Source organism: Coregonus clupeaformis, chromosome 36 (assembly GCF_020615455.1).
Source record: "Coregonus clupeaformis isolate EN_2021a chromosome 36, ASM2061545v1, whole genome shotgun sequence".
Taxonomy (NCBI): domain Eukaryota; kingdom Metazoa; phylum Chordata; class Actinopteri; order Salmoniformes; family Salmonidae; genus Coregonus; species Coregonus clupeaformis.
The window spans coordinates 19,736,616-19,753,782 of NC_059227.1; the positions used below are offsets into that span (position 1 = coordinate 19,736,616).

The window sequence follows — 17,167 nt, forward strand, 5'->3', positions numbered from 1 at the left end:
CAAAGTTCCAACAGCTGGGCCTAAAATAGTGTATAAGAGATCATACAAAAGATTTTGCTGTGACTCATATGTGGATGATGTAAAAAATATTTGTTGGTCTGATGTGATTAATAAGGAGCATCCAGATGCTGCACTTGATGAATTTATGAAATTGCTTCTTCCAATTATTGATAAACATGCACCTGTTAGGAAACTGACTGTTAGAACTGTTAAGGCTCCATGGATTGATGACGAATTGAAAAACTGTATGGTTGAAAGAGATGGGGCAAAAGGAGTGGCTAATAAGTCTGGCTGCACATCTGACTGGTTGATTTACTGCAAACTCAACAAAAAGAAGAATAAACTGTATTATGAAGCCAATATCAATGATATAAAGAATGATGGGAAAAAAACTTTGGAGTACTTTAAATGAAATTATGGGTAGAAAGACAAATTCAACTCCATCTTTCATCGAATCAGATGGCTTATTCATCACAAAACCATTTGATGTTGCCAAATATTTTAATGATTACTTCATTGACAAAGTGGGCAAACTTAGGCAGGAAATGCCTACAATGAACAGTGAGCCATCATATTCATGCATTAAAAAACAAATAATGAAAGAAAACATTGCCCGTTTGAATTTTGTAAAGTTAGTGTGGGAGAGGTGGAAAAATTATTGTTAACGATCAATAATGACAAAGCTCCTGGCATTGACAACTTAGATGGAAAGTTACTGAGGATGGTAGCTGACTATAGCCACTCCTATCTGTCATATATTTAATCTGAGCCTAGAGGACAGTCTTTGTCCTCAGGCCTGGAAGGAAGCCAAAGTAATTTCGCTTCCCAAGAATGGTAAAGTGGCCTTTACTGGTTCTAACAGTAGACCTATAAGCTTGCTGCCAGCTCTTAGCAAACTGTTGGAAAAATTGTGTTTGACCAAATACAATGCTATGTCTCTGTAAACAAATTAACAACAGACTTTCAACGTGCTTATAGGGAAGGGCACTCAACATGTACTGCACTGACACAAATGACTGATGATTGGTTGAAATAAATTGATAATAAGAAGATTGTGGGAGCTGTACTGTTAGATTTCAGTGCAGCCTTTGATATTATTGACCATAACCTGTTGTTGAAAAAACGTATGTGTTATGGCTTTTCAACCTCTGCCATATCGTGGATTCAGAGCTAGCTATCTATCTAATAGAACTCAAATAGCTTTCTTTAAAGGAAGCTTCTCTAATGTCAAACACAGGGCAGCTCTCTATGCCCTCTACTCTATTCTATTTTTACCAATGACCTGCCACTGGCAATAAACAAAGCATGTGTGTCCATGTATGATGATTATTCAACCATATACGCATCAGCAACCACAGCTAATGAAGTCTCCGAAACCCTTAACAAAGAGTTGCAGTCTGTTTTGGAATGGGTGGCCACTAATAAACTGACATGCCACCAGGGGTCTTTTCACAGTCCCCAAATCCAGAACAAATTCAAGAAAGCATACAGTATTATATAGAGCCGTTATTGCATGGAACTCTGTTCCATCTCATATTGCTCAAATAAACAGCAAACCTGGTTTCAAAAAAACAGATGAAGCAACACCTCACGGCACAACGCCTCTCCCCTATTTGACCTAGATTGTTTGTGTGTATGTATTGATATGTAGGCTATGTGTGCCTTTAAAATTGTTTATGTAGTTCTGTCCTTGAGCTGTTCTTGTCTATTAATGTTCTGTATTATGTCATGTTTCATGTTTTGTGTGGACCCCAGGAAGAGTTGCTGCTGCTTTTGCAATAGCTAATGGGGATCCTAATCAAATAACAAAAAACCCTCCTCTTCCGCTCGGTGTTTGATCATCCTGTGGAGGGCCGAGAGGGGGGTGAGCGTCTACTCCGACTATGCCAGGGATCTAGGACCGCCTCGGAGTTCGCCCTGGAGTTCCGGACCATCGCAGCCTCCACCGGATGGAACGATTCGGCTCTGGTCACCGTGTTCTGCAGCGGACTGCAGGAGGAGGTACAGATGGAGTTAGCCTGCCGTGATGACAACCTGTCACTCGACCAGCTCCATCAGCATGGCAATCCGAATGGACAACCTCCTGCGGTCCCGACGAAGACCTGCGCGGAATCCGGAGCCCATGGCTACACCTGCTCCGTGGCTAGAGCCGATGGAGGTGGGCTCTGCACGTTTGCCCGAGGCAGAGTGTGGGAGAAGGAGGAATCTGGGCCTCTGCTCCTATGGTGGAGAAAGGGGTAATTTCTCCCCGACCTGCCCTCTATCCACTAATAGGCAAGGAGGTGACAAGCCAGGGAAATTCCCCTGCTCCAAACCAGGTAGAGGAGAGGTAGGAAGAGGAGACCCCCATCATCCCTCCATTCTGTATCATCGCGCCAGTGGTGTGGGACCTGGACGCCGACATACGGCAGGCTCTGCGTACGGAATCCACACCTGCACAGTGCCCAGAGAACCGTGCCTACGTGCCCACGGGTGTGCGGGACCGCATCCTTTCCTGGGCGCACATGGCGCCTGTGTCGGGTCATCCTGGGATAGGCCGTACCATCACCTGCTTGACTGAGAAGTACTGGTGGCCCACCTTGGCTAGGGACGTCCAGGTTTACGTCTTTTGCTGCTCCATCTGTGCCCAGTCTAAGACACACATATACCTCCCTTATGGAAAGCTCCTTCCCCTGCCGGTTCCACAACGACTCTGGTCTCACCTCTCGGTGGACTTTGTCACTGACTTTCCCCCCCTCCCAGGGGAACACCACCGTTCTCGTCGTTGTGGACCGGTTTTCCAAAGCTTGTCGCCTCCTTCTTCTGCCTGGGCTCCTGTCGGCCATGCAAACCGCAGAGGCTCTTTTTACGCATGTCTTCCGGCACTACGGGATCCCGGAGGACATTGTGTCAGACTGTGGTCCTAAGTTCACCTCACGCGTATGGAAAGCGTTCATGAAACGCCTGGGGGTCACGGTCAGTCTCACCTCCGGGTACCGTCCTCAAGCTAATGGGCAGGTGGAGAGGGTCAATCAGAAAGTGGGCTGGTTTCTGAGGTATTACTGTCAGGACCGGCCGGGGGAGTGGGTGGATTTTCTACCTTGGGCTGAGTACGCGCAGAATTCCCTCCGCCACTCCTCCACTAACCTCACTCATTTCCAGTGCGTGTTGGGGTATCAGCCGGCCCTGGCACCTTGGCCTCCGAGCCAGACCGAGGCCCCTGCAAGTGGTTTCGGTGCGCTGAGGAGATCTGGAATGCTGCGCACACTCGTCTCCAGCGGGCCGTGCGTCAGCACAAGGAACAGGCAGACCACCTGTTTTCTCTCTAGACGACCGGGTCTGGCTCTCCACCCGGAACCTGCCCCTCCGCTTGCCCTGCCAGAAGCTGAGCCCGCAGTTGGTGGGGCCGTTTAAAGTCCTGAGGAGGGTTAATGAGGTAACATACCATTTGCAACTCCCTGCTGATTACCGCATTAACCCGACTTTTCATGTGTCTCTCCTCAGGCCAGTGGTGCTTGGTCCCCTCGCTGAGGCTGGACCCAGTGACGCCCTGCCTCCTCCTCTGGTCATCGAGGGAGGTCCGGCGTCGTACTCGGTCCGTGAAGTCCTGGATTTGAGGCGTCGGGCGGGGCGTCTCCAGTACCTCATCGACTGGGAGGGGTAAGGCCCAGAGGAGCAGTGCTGGGTTCATGCGGTGGACATCCTGGACGCTTCGCTGACCAGGGATTTTCACAGTCGGCGTCCTGATCGACCCGCACCGCGTTCCTGTGGTCGTCCCCGAGGCCGGTGTCGTCTCGCTGCTGGTGCAGTGCGTCGGGGCTCCGGAGGTCTACGTCACCGGCCTTCTAGGCGTCACTGATCTGGTTCATTACCACCAACCCCGGACTGTCTTGTCTCATTAAGCACACCTGGTTCCCATTCCCCCTGATTAGTATGTGTATATATGTGCCCTCTGTTCCCCATTGTCCTTGTCGATTATTGTCGCATGTCCGTTGGTCTCGTGAGTACCGTGTATTGTTCTCTTGTAATTACGGGTCTCGTCCCGTGTATTGTTTAGAGGTTTACACCTCGCTCTTTTGTTTGGGTTACATCCCTGTGTTGTGTATATATATATATATACCTGTTTGTTTTGGGCTTCGTCCCCGTCGTTGTTCATGACGTACCTTGTGTTGGGTGGAGAAAATAAAACCCCTATTACGTATTCCTGCGCCTTTTCAAATCCTTATACAACGTGACATGTTGTGTGTGTAGAATTGGTCCATTTTGTTTTTCCTCATGGGATGGTTGGATGTGCCACAGTATTCTAAAAGAAAACCTTGCAAACAACACTGTAAACAATAATAGAGCATAGTCAAGGAAATTGGAGCAACAGAAAGCCACAAGTCATGCAGCGAGGAACCATAGCCCATTATCCATCGAAATAGAGTTATTATCCTCTGAGCGCTGAGCACAGCGTTGTGGGAGAAGATTAGATAGGGTTGAGGCTGTAATCATTTTCAATCCAGCGGTGCTGCGGGCTTCTTCATGCTGGCAGAACGACGCTCCGCAGGGAGCACAGAGAGGACACTGATCCCCAAAGCAACGCTTGACCTGACCGCAAGGTGACCAGAGGAGAGAAGAGATATGATGATTGGCTGACAGCCACTCTCCTTCTGATCCATAAATGCGGGACAGGCTAGGGCGTTCAGCCAATGAGTGTTCCTCCATTGTAAGGGATACATACTGTACATACCACACACACTTCTTAGTCTGTGCCTTGAATGAACATTTCACAGGCATATCTAAACTCAAAGGGTTGATGGAAGATCACAGTAACAACCAAGGGACTATTGTAATAAAACCACACTGAGACAAGGATCTTGTTTAGATTTGAATGTATTAGCTATAAAATCATCTCTCAAACAAAATAAATAGTTATTTGATAAACTTTTAAACAAGACTGGTGCTCAAACCAACCTGCATAGCTAGTTATGAGATAATACGTCAATACAGACTAGCTTTATTCCCTGTAAGAGATAGTAATACTATATGAAATGGGTTTTTCTTCAGCGGTCTGGTAGCCTTGCAGGTTTGCTTGAATATCAGCCCTAGTCTGAAATCCATGTCTTGGTAGCAATGCAATTTTAATTGTAACACTGGTATTCAAACTTTTTCAGCAGGGACTATTTTGGCAACCCCGACTTTGGATACCACTGCTGTAACATGTAAACTCTACTTTTATACTTTTGGATATATGATACATTAAATCACCCACCTGTCCTAGATCACACAGATGATTCCCTGTCTGGTTTGGCACATAACTCACTGCTAAGAACCATGAACTGCATCACTTTGCATCTCTAGCACGCATGTCTTTCACATTCAAACTTTATGACAGCAAACATGGATGCAAGGGGCCAAAACATTGTAACATGACAGAAACAATATTGACAGAGATACAATACATTTCAATTTAACATCTTAATACTGCTAATTTCTGCATTACTGTAACTATATAACTGCATCTGATTTCAACATTATTTATGTACTGTATGTTGTAAAGTAGAAACATTTATGTACAGCAAATAAAACATTTGAGAATGATTCACAATCATTAAAAGACGGCAAAGTTACGACATAATTTCATAAATACATTTCAGAAGTGGCCCACCATTGTACAATGTTCTTTTGCATCATATTGTAAGAGAGACCAATCAAAGTAGATGACTTGAAACTAGGGTGATGAAACTAGTGTCCATTCTCTTCTTTCAGGTTTCTTGCATTAGTGTTTGTTGGATCCTTTTATTTGAGATTTCAGCCTTATATCTCTTCTTCAACTTTGTCGCAAATCTCCTCTTGACCAAATAATTTTCACCTCTATGAAAATAATGAAATTATGACAATGTTTTTCCTCCCAATATTTCATATGGGATAGCAATGATATTAACACATTTTAAGTGTGATTCAAGAACACTTACTCTTTGAGTGTATCCAAGGCAAAGCAAAAGTGAAGACACTCAAAGTCATTTCTCTTCACGCAGAAGCACCGTCCCACCTCTCTCCTCAGTCGAACAGGGAAGGAGCCCACTCCATATGGCACTACCTGACTGGAGAGAGTTACGGGAATGATGAGTTCACTATTTACATGCACTGATAAACACAACAGCTTTTAATTGAATGTTCGTCTTTGTCAACTTACAAAGGGAACTTAGTGTTTTGTTTTATTTTATTACAGCACAGGATGTCAGGAATTAATTTTTCAAGTGCTCTTAACCTTCTAGAGTCCAAGCCCTGTCTAAGCCGGGGGAGGGGAGTGGGTTCTAAGCTAACATATGGAATTGTATTAAGATGGTCATACCAAGGATCATTTAGCAATTTTATTTTGAATTAAAATTCTATAAAACAATCATTGGATGAAACATTGAATTTGCCATTACTGTTATTAGTCAATAGAAACACATTGAATAACAAATTCACAACATGGAACAACAGATAGTTCCACAAAAAATCTAAAGGAAGTTTGTTCTGAAGTGTCTGTCCTATATCTGAGAAATATAAGATCAGGAAACTATTTTTGTTTTATTTACGTATTTATGCCCTTAGTTTAGTGTCTAAAATATCTCTATATATACTTCCATTCATTTTCTAACTAGTACCGGGACCTTCAGATGAGTCTTGTGAGGCTTGTGTGTAGCCCAAACAGTTCAGATGCTACAGACAGAAGCTATCATGTTTATGAGAGTCTCAACTTTCAATAGAGTGGTCATAATACTTTATAGGCCAAACTGTTCGGGCGCTACAGACGTTTTTGTGAGAAGAGCAATTTTCGGGACATCTCACGGTCTGACAAACACCGCTCTAGCTCTGCCACCTATCACCGCAAATGCGGAAGGGTGATATTTACATTTGACATTTTAGTCATTTAGCAGACGCTCTTATCCAGAGCGACTTACAGTTAGTGAGTGCATACATTTTTCATACTGTATGATATCGGCAGATGCGGTGGATTGAGACACAGCCCATGCAAAAAACTGATATCTCCCACTTTGGTGGGAATTATTTTATTATGTTAATTTATTTTGGGCTAAGGGGCGCTTAATAGCTCAATATCCTATATTATATCTCTATTGGCACTCACAAAATGCTTTTACAGAACCAATGAGGCAGATCATGTAAAATAAAACTGTAAAGCTGAGCAGACACTGGTGTCTAGTGAGTCTCGAGGGTATAATGTATTAAACCTGACTTACAGAACACAGAGAGGACGCCAGTCTACCATAACACATTTATATATCCTAAATCTGCTGCTTCATTGCTCTGGATATTAACCTGATCCTGAAGCCAACCAGAGCCAGTCTGCCTGCCCGACATGATGGCTTGTTGCCCATCTCATGCCTGGGACATGTTAACAAGACCACACAGTGAACTGATTCCATATGCTATGCATGACTCAAAACATCCCCATCAAACAGGGTCACCTCCTCCCTGTGTTCTCCACACACCGTCACACACATGCACACACACACACATGCACACACATGCACCCATCTGTCTGCCTGTCTGTCTGCCTGTCTGTCTGAGCAGCCAAAACATCTGCATTCCATACTGTGTTTTTGGCAGCTGTTGAAAGGTGACCCTTTCATTTTCCCCCTTCGTCTCTTTCTCTCTGTTGTAGTTTAACCTCAGTATTTTTGGATGGTGAAAGCCTGTCTCTTTAGCTGCCAGTAAGTGTCCTCTACTCTTTATGAACTGTGAACTGTCTTAGTTGCAAGAGTTGGCGTTGGAAGTAGATAGCTTGAGTCAACAGAATTGAGTAGAAACCATGCAAGAGTCTCAGAAGATCCTATGCTCAGTTTGGAAATGAATGATCATTTGTGAACATTAATGTGAAATGCAATATCAGTTCCTAACTTCTGATTTCCATTCTTATGTTTAAGTATGTTTGGTAGGAGGAACTGTGGTATTACCGATGATATGATAAGTGCATGTCATGGTTCCACCTGTCACCAGAGGGCGACAGAGACCGTCCTAGAGACTATTATGACACTCAGGTGTTTTCTATTTTCTAATTACGAGTTCCCCTTTAAGAGAGGTGTGTTTTCTGTTTCCCTTTGCAGTAGCTTGATTAATTTGTCATGTGTGTTTGCCTCCTGAGTAAGTTCTCTAGTGTTTGATGTTTTCTCAGCGTTACTGTAATCCTGCTGCTACCTATTCTCAGTAAAGTATTTATGTTTACTTTTACCACTGATTCCTCGTTTGGTCTGTTCTCTGCTCCTGGGTCCAACCTCATCATGTCACAGCAAGCTACTGCCACCAACATGGACCCAGCAGAGATCACCCTCATCAAGAATGTTATAACCCACCAAGGAGCACTGTTGAGACGGCAGCAAGAACAACTCTCCTAAATATCTGAGACCCTTCAGGCACTTATCAATTCCCTCCAACCCCAACCCAGGAGGAGCCAATGCCCAAGTCTCATCGCCCAGTACTACAGGTGTCGCCATAGGTCCTCCAGGGAACCTGCACCGGGAACCCAAGATCCCTGCCCCCGAGCGGTACGACGGTCACCCGGGAGGATGCAAGGGATTCCTTACTCAGTGCTCTCTGGTGTTCGAGTTACAGTCCTGCTCGTTCCACACCGATCGAGCCATGATCGCCTACATCATCTCTCTACTCTCGGGCAGGGCCCTGGCATGGGCTACGGCGGTGTGGGAACAGCAGTCACCATCCTGCAACTCCATATTGGCCTTCCCTGCCGAGTTGCGACGAGTCTTCGACCACCCAGTCGGTGGGCGAGGTGCAGCAAGCCGACTGTTCAGACTCCGCCAAGGGGCCAGACCAGTGGCTGACTTCGCCATTGAGTTCCGCACCCTCGCCGCTGAGAGCGGGTGGAATACGGAGGCACTGGTTACCGCTTTCCACCAGGGTCTGTCTAACCCCATCAAGGATGAACTGGCCGCTCAAGAACTGGGAGAGGACCTTGAGTCACTGATAACACTGGCAATCAGGCTTGACAACCGCATCCGAGAACGTGTGAGACAGGTGTTTTATACGCAATTTTGGTGCGGTGGCAGGGTCCCAGACCCGTTTTTGCTGTACCCCCGAGGCTGACAGGGCATTTGTGGAGCTCAAGGGACGTTTCACCTCAGAGCCCATCCTCGTTCATCCTGATCCTACTCGTCCCTTCATGGTGGACGCCTCAGACACCGGAGCAGGGGTGGTCCTTTCATAGCGGAACGAGGAGGACAAGAAACTGCACCCATGCGCCTTCCTCTCCAAGCAGTTCTCGCCAGCGGAACGCAACTACGATGTAGGCAATCGGGAGCTCTTGGCAGTAAAGTGGGCTCTTGAGGGGTGGAGACACTGGTTGGAGGGGGCACCTCATCCTTTCGTGATCTGGACAGACCATAAGAACTTGGTCTCCATTCAAGAAGCCAAGAGGTTGAACTCTCGCCAGGCTAGGCGGGCTCTGTTTTTTCACAGGTTCAACTTCACACTAGCCTATTTCCCGGGATCCAAGAATCAGAAGGCAGACGCCCTGTCCCGTCAGCACGATGTCTCTAACGAGGAGAGGGGCTCCGAGCTTATCATCCCCAGTTCCCGCATTGAGTATTGAGACCACAGTCCGACATGCCCAGAACCGAGAACCTGACCCCGGTGGGGGTCCCGCTAACAGGCTCTATGTTCTGCGATCAGTCCGGTCCCAAGTACTTAAATGGGGACACACCTCTAAATTGTCTGGGCACCCAGGGGTTAATTGGACACTGGAGTTCCTGAGGCGGAGATTCTGGTGGCCCAACATGACTGAGGATGTGATGTCCTTTGTGATGGCCTGCTCCACCTGTGCCCAAAGTAAATCTTCATGACAGCGACAGGCTGGATTGCTCCAAACTCTGCCCATCCCCAGCCGGCCCTGGTCCCACCTGTCTGTATCACAGGGTGACCTCCTTCCCAAGGGCTGACCACTATCCTGGTAGTCATCGATGGGTTCTCCAAAGCAGCCTATTTCATTGCTTTGCCCAAGTTGTCCTCAGCGAGGGAGACCACTAATCTCTTGATTACCCATGTCTTTCGACTACACAGACTTCCCCAGGACATTGTCTCGGATCGTGGGCCCCAGTTCGTGGCGCGGTATTGGAAAGCCTTCTGCTCCCTGTTGGGGGCGTCGGTGAGTCTCTCCTCGGGGTTCCACCCACAGTCGAATGGGCAGACTGAGCGGGTCAACCAGTAGCTGGAGAAGTTCCTCCGCTGTTTTGTCTCTTCTCAGGCTGTCAACTGGAGCAAATTCCTCATCTGGGCGGAATATGCTCACAACACACTGCCAAACTCATCCACTGGACTGTCGCCGTTCGAGTGTCAGTTCAGGTTTGCCCCCCCATATCCTGAACAGGAGGCCGAAGTGGGGGTGCCATCAGCCGAGGCATTCATTCGCCGATGTCACCGCACCTGGATCAGAGCGCGATCCACCTTGCTCTGCTCCTCTGTCCGACATCAGCACCAGGCAAACCGACACCAAAGGGCTCTTCGGCTCCTCCGACCGGGTCAACGGGTATGGCGGAAGCTCGCTTGCGGAAGCTCGCTCCGCGCTATGTTGCACCATTCAAGATCCAGAGTCTCATCAACCCAGTCACTTACCTTCTCCAGCTTCCCAGGTCTATGAAAGTCTGTCCATCCTTCCATGTTTCCCGACTCAAGTTGGTAAGAACCAGTCCCTTCTCTCCCCCCACACCTGCCCCTCCGCCTCCTCGACTTACTGAATACTGCCAGGCCTATACTGTCCGGCGTCTGTTGGAGGCTCTTCGGGTCTGAGGTGCCCTGCAGTACCTGGTGGACTGGGAGGGTTACGCTACCGAGGAGCGGGCGTGGGTGCCTGCCAGGGACATCCTGGATCCGGGACTGGTTCGGGAGTTCGCCCTGGCTCCGCAGCTGGAGCCGCTTCTAGAAGACGGGGGTACTGTCATGGTTCCACCTGTCACCAGAGGGCGACAGAGACCGTCCTAGAGACTATTATGACACTCTGGTATTTTCTAATTGAGTTCCCCTTTAAGAGAGGTGTGTTTTCTGTTTCCCTTTGCAGTAGCTTGATTCGTTTGTCATATGTGTTTGCCTCCTGAGTAAGTTCTCTAGTCCTAGTGTTTTTTTTTTTCTCAGCGTTACTGTAATCCTGCTGCTACCTATTCTCAGTAAAGTATTTATGTTTACTTCTAACACCGATTCCTCATTTAGTCTATTCTCTGCTCATGGGTCCAACCTCATCATGTCACAGGGCAACAACAAAGGATCACATAATTGCATACTACTACTGTGATTCCATGTTTAAACATAGCACAGGACCTACACTGTATAGGTCTTGGTCTTTAGTAGCTGTTTTGGGCTAACCATTGGAAAGTATATTGGCAAACTTATAGAAACCTTGTACTTCCAGAACACATATGAACGCCTGAGGAAACAAGGAATTAACAAGAGAGGCCAGATGCCCTAACCGCTCCTCCAACTAATTGGATGTGGGATATTTGGCTCAGGAAGTACTGTATGTTCAGATCCAACTTATTGTGGGTCAACTGTAGTGTTGAAGTTCACTGGTATTTCGTGTTGAACAAGAAACTTCAGCAGGAAAGAGTTGAGAGAGAAAGTCTGAGTTGATGATAGACAGTAACTGTCTCTTATTTTAAATTAAATCCTTGACACTGTGGTTTTGAGTTTTACGAAGTACCACAAATCATCCAGCTCATTACACTCTGATGTGATAATAAATCACGAAAAACCCCTGTGGCTTCTCAGAACACTGTCACAACATACGATGACTTAATATGCAATTATAAACTGGGTGGTTCGAGCCCTGAATGCTGATTGGCTGACAGCCGTGGTATATACCCGTATACCACGGGTATGACAAAAGTTTATTTTTACTGCTCTAATTACGTTGGCAACCAGTTTATAGTCCTGTGTATCTCAGTTGGTAGAGCATGGCGTTTGCAACACCAGGGTTGTGGGTTCGATTCCCACGGGGGGCCAGTATGAAAATGTATGGACTCACTAACTGTAAGTCCCTCTAGATAGGAGCGTCTGCTAAATGACTAAAATGTAAATGTATTAATAGCAAAAAGGCACCTCTGGGTCTGTGATATATGGCCAATATACCACGGCTAAGGGCTGTATCCAGCCACTCCGCATTGCGTCATGCTTAAGAACAGCCCTTAGCTGTGGTATATTGGCCATAAACCCCCCCCGGCCTTATTTCTTAATTATACTGTACTGTACAATATGGCTCAATACGCAAATATGATACAGTGTGAGAATTGATCATTAAAATGTTATGTATCTCCACCTTTGCAATCTGTCCAACTAAACTAAGTATAGACAAACTTCTCTGTTTTCACAACACATATATCTCTGTCTTAGAGATCTTTCTAACTACGTTTTGTTTATGAGAGGGTGAATTCTATTTGTGCTGTGAGATGTTGTTCTTGATGGACTCACCTAGGAGTGTTGACCCAGACGATGCCAATGTGGCAGAAGTACACACATTCTTTATCATTCAGGTTCTCACAGGAACAACGCTTCTCCCGCCGTAGGGGCCTGTGGACGAGCTGCATCACGGGGCCCTCCTCTGGACCAGGCCCAGGGGCGGTGGGGTCTGAGTATGCTGGGAGAGAAGGAACAACCCCATGAATAAAGCATTATATCAAAATAATACTATAAACTGATGAAACTTTTACAAGGACAGACGGTACAGAATTGTGAGATTGCAGTTACTCCATTTTCATTAGTTTCTGAAGTATGCACTGTAGATCATTTGGCACTGCTAATGCTGTTCTAATCTTGACACATCAGCCCCATTTTACTGTATGCTTCTCAAAAGGGCCAGCAGTCTATAGAACAGTCCACTTATTGACTGGCCTCCAGCCCGTCTCACCGTCTATAGCCCATCTCACTGCCACTGGGCTGCACCTGGCAACAGATATTTTATTTTATTTGTATTGATCTTTTTCAGTCTTTATGCGATGCGCAATGCAGAGAACACCAGAAGAGTTATCACTGTGAATTATTGTAATGTTTGTTTATGTGTCAATTAATCCCATAACTGGCGATTTGACAAGTTTTTTTAATTCATTCATTCGATAGCTTTCATCCAGTCCTCTGGTTATTCATTTGATGTCAGTCAGACACAGTATTACTCCCTGATAGCCCAGATGAAGTCTAGATTATGCTGCCACTGTATGTACACTCTAATAGGTACAGGGAAAACATTTTCTGATAGTGGGACTGTCTACTCTGATAGTGGTACTGTCTACCCTGATAGTGGTATTGTCTACCCTGATAGTGGAACTGTCTACCCTGATAATACCTCTACCTGTCTCCTGAGTGGCACAGTGGTCTAAGGCACTGCATCGCAGTGCTAACTGTGCCACTAGAGATCCTGGTTCGAATCCAGGCTCTGTCGCAGCCGGCCGTGACCGGGAGACTCATGGGCGGCGCACAATTGGCCCAGCGTCGTCCAGGGTAGGGGAGGGAATGGCCGGCAGGGATGTAGCTCAGTTGATAGAGCATGGCATTTGCAATGCCAAGGTTGTGGGTTCGATTCCCACGGGGGGCCAGTATAAAAAAAAAATGTATTCACTAACTGTAAGTCGCTCTGGATAAGAGCGTCTGCTAAATGACTAAAATGTAAATGTAATAATGGTACTGTCTACCTGATAGTGGTACTGTCTACCCTGATAATGGTACTGTCTACCTGATAGTGGTACTGTCTACCCTGATAGTGGGACTGTCTATCTGATAGTAGTACTGTCTACTCTGATAGTGGTATTGTCTACCATGATAGTGGGACTTCTACCCTGATAGTGGTACTGTCTACCTGATAGTGGTACTGTCTACCCCGATAGTGGTATTGTCTACCCTGATAGTGGTACTGTCTATGTAATAATGTCTACCTGATAGTGGTACTGTCTACCCTGATAGTGGTATTGTCTACCTGATAGTGGTACTGTCTACCCTGATAGTGGTATTGTCTACCTGATAGTGGTACTGTCTACCCTGATAGTGGTATTGTCTACCTGATAGTGGTACTGTCTACCCTGATAGTGGTACTGTCTACCCTGATAGTGGTACTGTCTACCCTGATAGTGGTACTGTCTACATGATAGTGGTACTGTCTACCTGATAGTGGTACTGTCTACCTGATAGTGGTACTGTCTACCCTGATAGTGGTACTGTCTACCTGATAGTGGTACTGTCTACCTATAGTTATTGTGTTTTCCGCATCTAACCCTAATACATTTCTCACAGCTTTGCATTTTCTTATGTAAATTGTATCAAACTGTTACACCCTGTAAAAGACTACAGTTCAATAAACGTGTTATAAAACTAAAGTAGTGGAGAATCCCAAATGCCATGTGGATTTGGGTTCACCCCAATGAGTCAGTGCCGGACCACATTGTACCTTGCACAAGTTCCTCTAGTGCATTCAGGCGTCTGCTGGGGCAAGCCACGAGTGCAGCTTCTGATAGCTGGACTTGCCTTTGGCTTTTTATCACTTGAATGAAAACAGATTTCCCTTGTACACCCAAATGGTCCTCTTCAGCTCTTCATAAACAAGTCTCATTGAAAAAACCCTAATAGAGAGTCTGATCATACAGGTGTTGAGGGATTTACGTAAATTAGATTTGATTGACGTAAATAGCTGAGGTAAATCATCTCCTGATCAGGAAACTGTTTTTTTTTTATAGTGGATTTGTTACTTTAGACTCCTCAATGCAGAACAGATGCCCGGCCCATGGATTGTATGGTATTGGCACTTAGTATGGAAATGTTACACTACAAGCCTTGCATGCCTCCTGAGATGCCATGCGATTGCCAAGCAAAATTTAATTTAGCGACCTGTTTGGAGAAGTGAGCGTTCACTGCTTTAGAGATTCAGGAGTTGATTGCCAAATACATCCATGAGATTACTATTTAATCCATACCCACCCCTTTAGTGCAAAAAAAACCGTCTCTGGCAGAATGTTGAGGCAATATTGTCAGAGCCCCTGGCCCTGTGTTTTTACAAGATTAGTTCTGGATATAACAGGATAACCTACCACAGATTCTATCCCTGGTAATCTTGTATATACATATGATCTTCTTTTTGGGTGGCATAGTACCACAAGCAACAGTGGTGCTGTGTATAACGGGGTTTATGGATTCCAGATATTGCTGAACTAACCAATGTTAAACTATTATTATCATGTATCAGAAACAATAAACCAAAGAGTGTACTTTAACAACGCCTAGTCAACCATGACACAGGAAATTGTTTTTAGAAGTATCTGTCTAATCAAATCCATAATAATAATCCATGTTAACCAATGCTCCTGAATTCCCTGACTCATCTAATTAAATGAGAGAGGACTTTTATTTCCCTTCATAATGTCTTGACTTTGACATATAATCTACAAGCTCTCTATCCAAATGATTTGGATTGACATTTATGGTGAATGTCTTTCCTGGTTCAGATCATTGGGGTGCTGTGAAATGTAAGTTCACCACCAGAGCTGAATCCCTGTTTCCTCCAGCTAAAGCCTTCTACAGGAGTGAGGGGGTTGCCAGGAGGGCCCGGGTATAGAACTGACTTCTGTTCTGTGGTTCCTAAGGGAATGTGCAGCACACATGGACAGCAACACATAAAGTAGAAATATTCAGACCAAAAGGGCAGTATATTTTTTAGAATATGCTGAATGGGTCGTTCAAATTCCTCAAAAGCGCTTCATGATATAACAATAGCCCATTGTGAACACCTGTCGCATTGTATCTTCTGATCTAGAGATATTACCTATCTCGAGATACAGTATCTATAGAGAGTACTTATCTCTAAATAGTTACCTCTTATTTTTGCTTGTGTCCTGACATAAGATTATCAGTTTTGTCCTTCTTCGATCGAGGAGTCTGTAGGTGTTTTTGACTTTTCCCTCTGATTAATATATGGTATTTAGGTGTCCCTGGTAATTTAAGGGCCAGGTTGGGGATTTAATCAGAACACTGAGGTTTACATTAGCTCGCACATAAATCCTATGGTCAAGGAGGACATCAGTCTCAAGCGTAGATAAGGCCTTTGGGTGGTCAGAATCTCCACATTTCTCCTCTCCATTTCCCTTTGCCTGTACATATATGATATCATCCAAAGTTGTAAAGTACAGGTATGTTTTATCCATTGTTTTATCCTTTCCCTTTGTTTTGAAACGTGTACTACAGAACACTGTCCTCATTCGACATCAGCACAAAAATGATATCAGTTCACAACATTGCATCAGCAGCAAAGATTATATCAGAGGTTAATTATGCGTATGCATACAGAATATTGTAACTCTTGAGCAGGGGATGTGGACATTTCCTTCATAATAACAGTTGTCAAAATAATATAAAACAGGCTGTACAGTTCCCAGTAGACAAAATAAATCAAATTGAACAAGCTGCTCTTTTGAAAAACATGTCAAAGCAGACAGAGATAAAAGCAGGCAGAAAGCAGACAGGCATCTGCTCACAGGCATGGCCAACATGAGGGCTCACTTACCTACTACATGTTGTCTCTATTAAACCTCAGCTTAGGTGCAACAATTACACCCCACAGGATAGTAAAACACACTTTATTCCAATTGAAACAAAAAGCGCTCAATAATCATGTAAAAATCTGAAATTTCAGGAGAAAAGTCTTTACCTTCATGCTCCAGCATCAAAACCAAAGTAGTGGCCAGGAAGTAAAAAGTGGTGAGATCCATTATTCTGTTCCAATGTTCCAAACAGCTGTGAGTACAAACAGCTCCAAATTCAAAAAAGATAGTGACAATTTCTCCTTCAGATACGCGAGAGGCAGTTAGATCCAGAAGCAGCGACCAGTGAGAAGTGGAGCTCGGAGAAGCTTTGGAGTCAGTCCCAGGCTCTGCTCTGGTCTGGTCTTAAGCAGCAGTACCTCAGACACCTCAAGCACCACCACACCCTCCCTTCCTCCTTCCCAGACTCTGTCTCTGTCACTACTGCTGCCTCTTCTCTCCCAGGGCTACCCCCACGGAGTCCCACACATGGACAACAGCCCTACATGTGTGTGTGTGTGTGTGTGTGTGTGTTGTACACCTCTGCCATGTGCTGCAGGCATGCCAGTTACTGATAACATACAGCAGGAAAGAGCTACCTTGAGAGAAGATGGTTCTGATCCTGTAAAGTGTTCTCCCACTGA

The 17,167-nt window shown here is 45.5% G+C and overlaps 1 protein-coding gene across 2 annotated transcripts; it reads right to left on the reverse strand.

Moving 5' to 3' along the window:
* Positions 1-4,930: 4,930 nt before the first annotated feature.
* LOC121552923 (endothelin-1-like) lies at positions 4,931-16,913 on the reverse strand. Of its 2 annotated transcripts, XM_041866030.1 has the most exons (4): positions 16,652-16,913; positions 12,439-12,604; positions 5,937-6,065; positions 4,931-5,835 (listed from the first exon to the last, which is right to left on the reverse strand). In XM_041866030.1, exons 1-4 carry the CDS (start codon positions 16,710-16,712, stop codon positions 5,727-5,729), a joined length of 465 nt encoding a protein of 154 aa, XP_041721964.1. In that variant the 5' UTR covers positions 16,713-16,913; the 3' UTR covers positions 4,931-5,726. The 2 variants fall into 2 exon arrangements, with proteins under 2 accessions (XP_041721964.1, XP_041721965.1); XM_041866031.1 differs by having other exon boundaries at positions 5,759-6,065.
* Positions 16,914-17,167: the final 254 nt, after the last annotated feature.

What these genes read in the sequence shown, in the direction of transcription:
- LOC121552923 (XM_041866030.1), bottom strand. Translation starts at nt 16,712, where the DNA reads ATGGATCTCACCACTTTTTACTTCCTGGCCACTACTTTGGTTTTGATG. An exon ending in TTTGATGCTGGAGCATGAAG is followed by an intron (nt 12,605 to 16,651) that starts GTAAAGACTTTT and finishes CTTCTCTCCCAG; the next exon opens with CATACTCAGACCCCACCGCC. An exon ending in GTCTGGGTCAACACTCCTAG is followed by an intron (nt 6,066 to 12,438) that starts GTGAGTCCATCA and finishes AACTCTCTCCAG; the next exon opens with TCAGGTAGTGCCATATGGAG.